Below are 2,582 nucleotides of genomic sequence, written 5' to 3'. Positions count from 1 at the left end.
AGTATTGAGTACTAGATAATTAACTTCGTTAGAGCCTGACTTATAACTAAATATACTGTCTCATAGTTTTCTACAAATATAGTGTACCATTAATTCATCAAGATCAACACTAGAAACTTGTGTTTGGTAATGAAACATAAAAAGAAATCATTTTAAAACGTGTTAGGTTTCCAGAATTAAATATTGATCAACAGCTTCAATCCATCCCCTATCACCTCTATCCAATAACTTGATTATATAAGTGTTTAGGTAATGGTTGGATTTTTTGGTAGACTTGTATTTACTTTTATCTGGGTCAGTACATCACAGAAATTTGATCCCTGCCACTTGTCAAACATGATGCATTGTAATGACATGTTCTGATCTTAATTCCCAAAGGAGATGATGTACGACCCTTTATCAATTTCTGTCACTCTTTTCACACAAAAAAATCTTACGATTACGATATTAAAAAAAAACTCCATGTGTTTTCATACTCGAGGCATAAATTAGGCCTACAGTTGCACTCAATACATGTATTGAGAAATAACTAAATTCTTCAATCATCTATCACGTCTATCAACACAATTAAACAATTTTCTTTTTGTTGCGAAAAATGTCACTGGTTATTTTCACATATATATCACAGGCCCCTCCTGAAATAGGGGTTCATATTAAACCGGTCAAACCAGACCCCATCATTAAAATCCAATTTCGTAAAATGACAACGATTAGGAAATGATCTAACGGGGAATCTTATCAGCAAATCTGCATATACTCTCCAAGTACTTATATATCCCGGTACTTTTGTATACTTTAATGATAAAATATACACAATTGCTAAACCACAGGAAGGGGTAATTTTGTCTGTAATAATAATCTATACCTATAGTACCACCCCCCTATTAAATTAAAATAAACTCTGGATATTATTATTACATACAAAATGACCGGTCCCCGTGGTAAAACTGCAGTGTTACCTGAGCATCGTCTTCTGAAGTTTTTTAGCCAGATTTGGAGCAGTAATGTCACTCTTTTCTGGCTTTGCTTGCTCGTTTAACACTTTTAACTTCGTCCCCTCGTCCATTGCGCCGTGTTCCACGTTCTGTCTGTTTGTCAATAAACCAGGCGAACTTTACAAAGCGGTACCCACTCAATTCGCTCCTAAGCGATTACAATATACGTTACTTAAATTAATATCAAGGCAAATCTTAGAACGTGTACATCAATATTCCTGGTTGCATTAGTAATAAAATTGGAAAACTCTAACCATAGATAATTAAATTAAATCCATCAAAGTTTGGGGTGGTTTTTATTTTATTTCATTTTTAAGTTGTTTTTTTTTCTCTTAAATTAAAGAGGGAGTTTGTCTCTTAAATCAAAACTGTTACAAAATATCGGGTAAAAAACCAGCTTGTTTTGACATGCAAGTTGGTATAAATAAATGATTGTGCAGGAGATCGCCCGTTTGCACAGGAGATTTTAGGTTATGCAGTCTATTTGATATTGGAAATCAATAGTCCGTCATTTCTACAGAATAATTTGAATTCATACATATTGTAAGAATGTTACATCATACTATAATAAGATGGAGAAATTATGTCATTGGGTGTTTTTGTACGCGCGCATAATCAATATGATATTCAGTAAGTACACATTTAAACATGCAGTAGGTATTATGATCAATATTGTCGAATATACAATGTTTGAATTTGATTTTAACTGTTAGCAAAACCGTCACATTCTTATTGATATTCGCACAATACGGCGTCACTATATTTTTTCTTTAAAATTACCAAATTTTCCAACTGATCAAATTCACCTTCATTAGTAAAATATATACCCGGTATTCTATAATGAAATAGTAATTTTTTTCCAAAAGATCGAAGTTAGAATCAATTAAACTGGATATCTGCTATGTTCTTACCAAATATCATATTGATAAAACGCGAATACAAAAACACTCAATGACATAATTTCTCCATCATATGTAGTATGATGTAAATTGTCCACAAAATATATAGATTCCAAATAGTGTGAAAATGTTTTAAATACTCTGGTCGATCTACTGCACAATCATTTTATTTATATAAAACTTGAAAAACAAGTGACATTTCCTTTCACCATTATAAGACTTGGTAGCAAAGGGTGGTATACATATTTGATTTGCAATTTCATATACAATAAGATTAAGACTGGTTTGTTGGGGGTGTGTGGGGTGTTTGAATGTTTGTTTTATTCATCAAAATTGTACCTAGATGAAATAATATTGAAAGAAATAATGATATAAAATGTGTAATTGCAATATAATATTGAGAATTTCATTATGCCATGGAAGTGCTCATTTGCACATATTTCTTAACGACAGAAAGACATTTCTTAACAAACGATTTTTTAAAAACCCGAAGATTATTTTAAGTTTAATGATCGAGTTGATGAATAGGCCTACTACATTTGTAACAATGTGGTAATTTTAAAATCATTGGCAATATCTGTAAAAGCTATAAATGCCGTAGTAAATGGATATGGAAGAAAAAACGTATTTTATTTTATAAGTTATGCAAATTAAGGAATTTAACTCGATTGGATTAAAATGTAATCCA

The 2,582-nt window shown here is 31.3% G+C and overlaps 1 protein-coding gene across 2 annotated transcripts in view; it reads right to left on the bottom strand.

The window, feature by feature from the left end:
- Positions 1–1,112, bottom strand: part of LOC125646250 (uncharacterized) — a 17,613-nt gene extending 16,501 nt beyond the window's left edge. For both annotated transcript variants that reach the window (XM_056139843.1, XM_048872450.2), the window contains exon 1: positions 960–1,112. In XM_056139843.1, coding sequence (XP_055995818.1) covers positions 960–1,066 — 107 coding nt within the window. In that variant the 5' untranslated portion in view covers positions 1,067–1,112. The remainder of the gene's footprint in view (positions 1–959) is intronic.
- Positions 1,113–2,582: the final 1,470 nt, after the last annotated feature.

This window comes from Ostrea edulis, chromosome 6 (genome assembly GCF_947568905.1).
Source record: "Ostrea edulis chromosome 6, xbOstEdul1.1, whole genome shotgun sequence".
NCBI lineage: Eukaryota > Metazoa > Mollusca > Bivalvia > Ostreida > Ostreidae > Ostrea > Ostrea edulis.
Note: the sequence above shows the minus strand (reverse complement) of the source record. Positions and strands in the feature narration are given on the sequence as shown.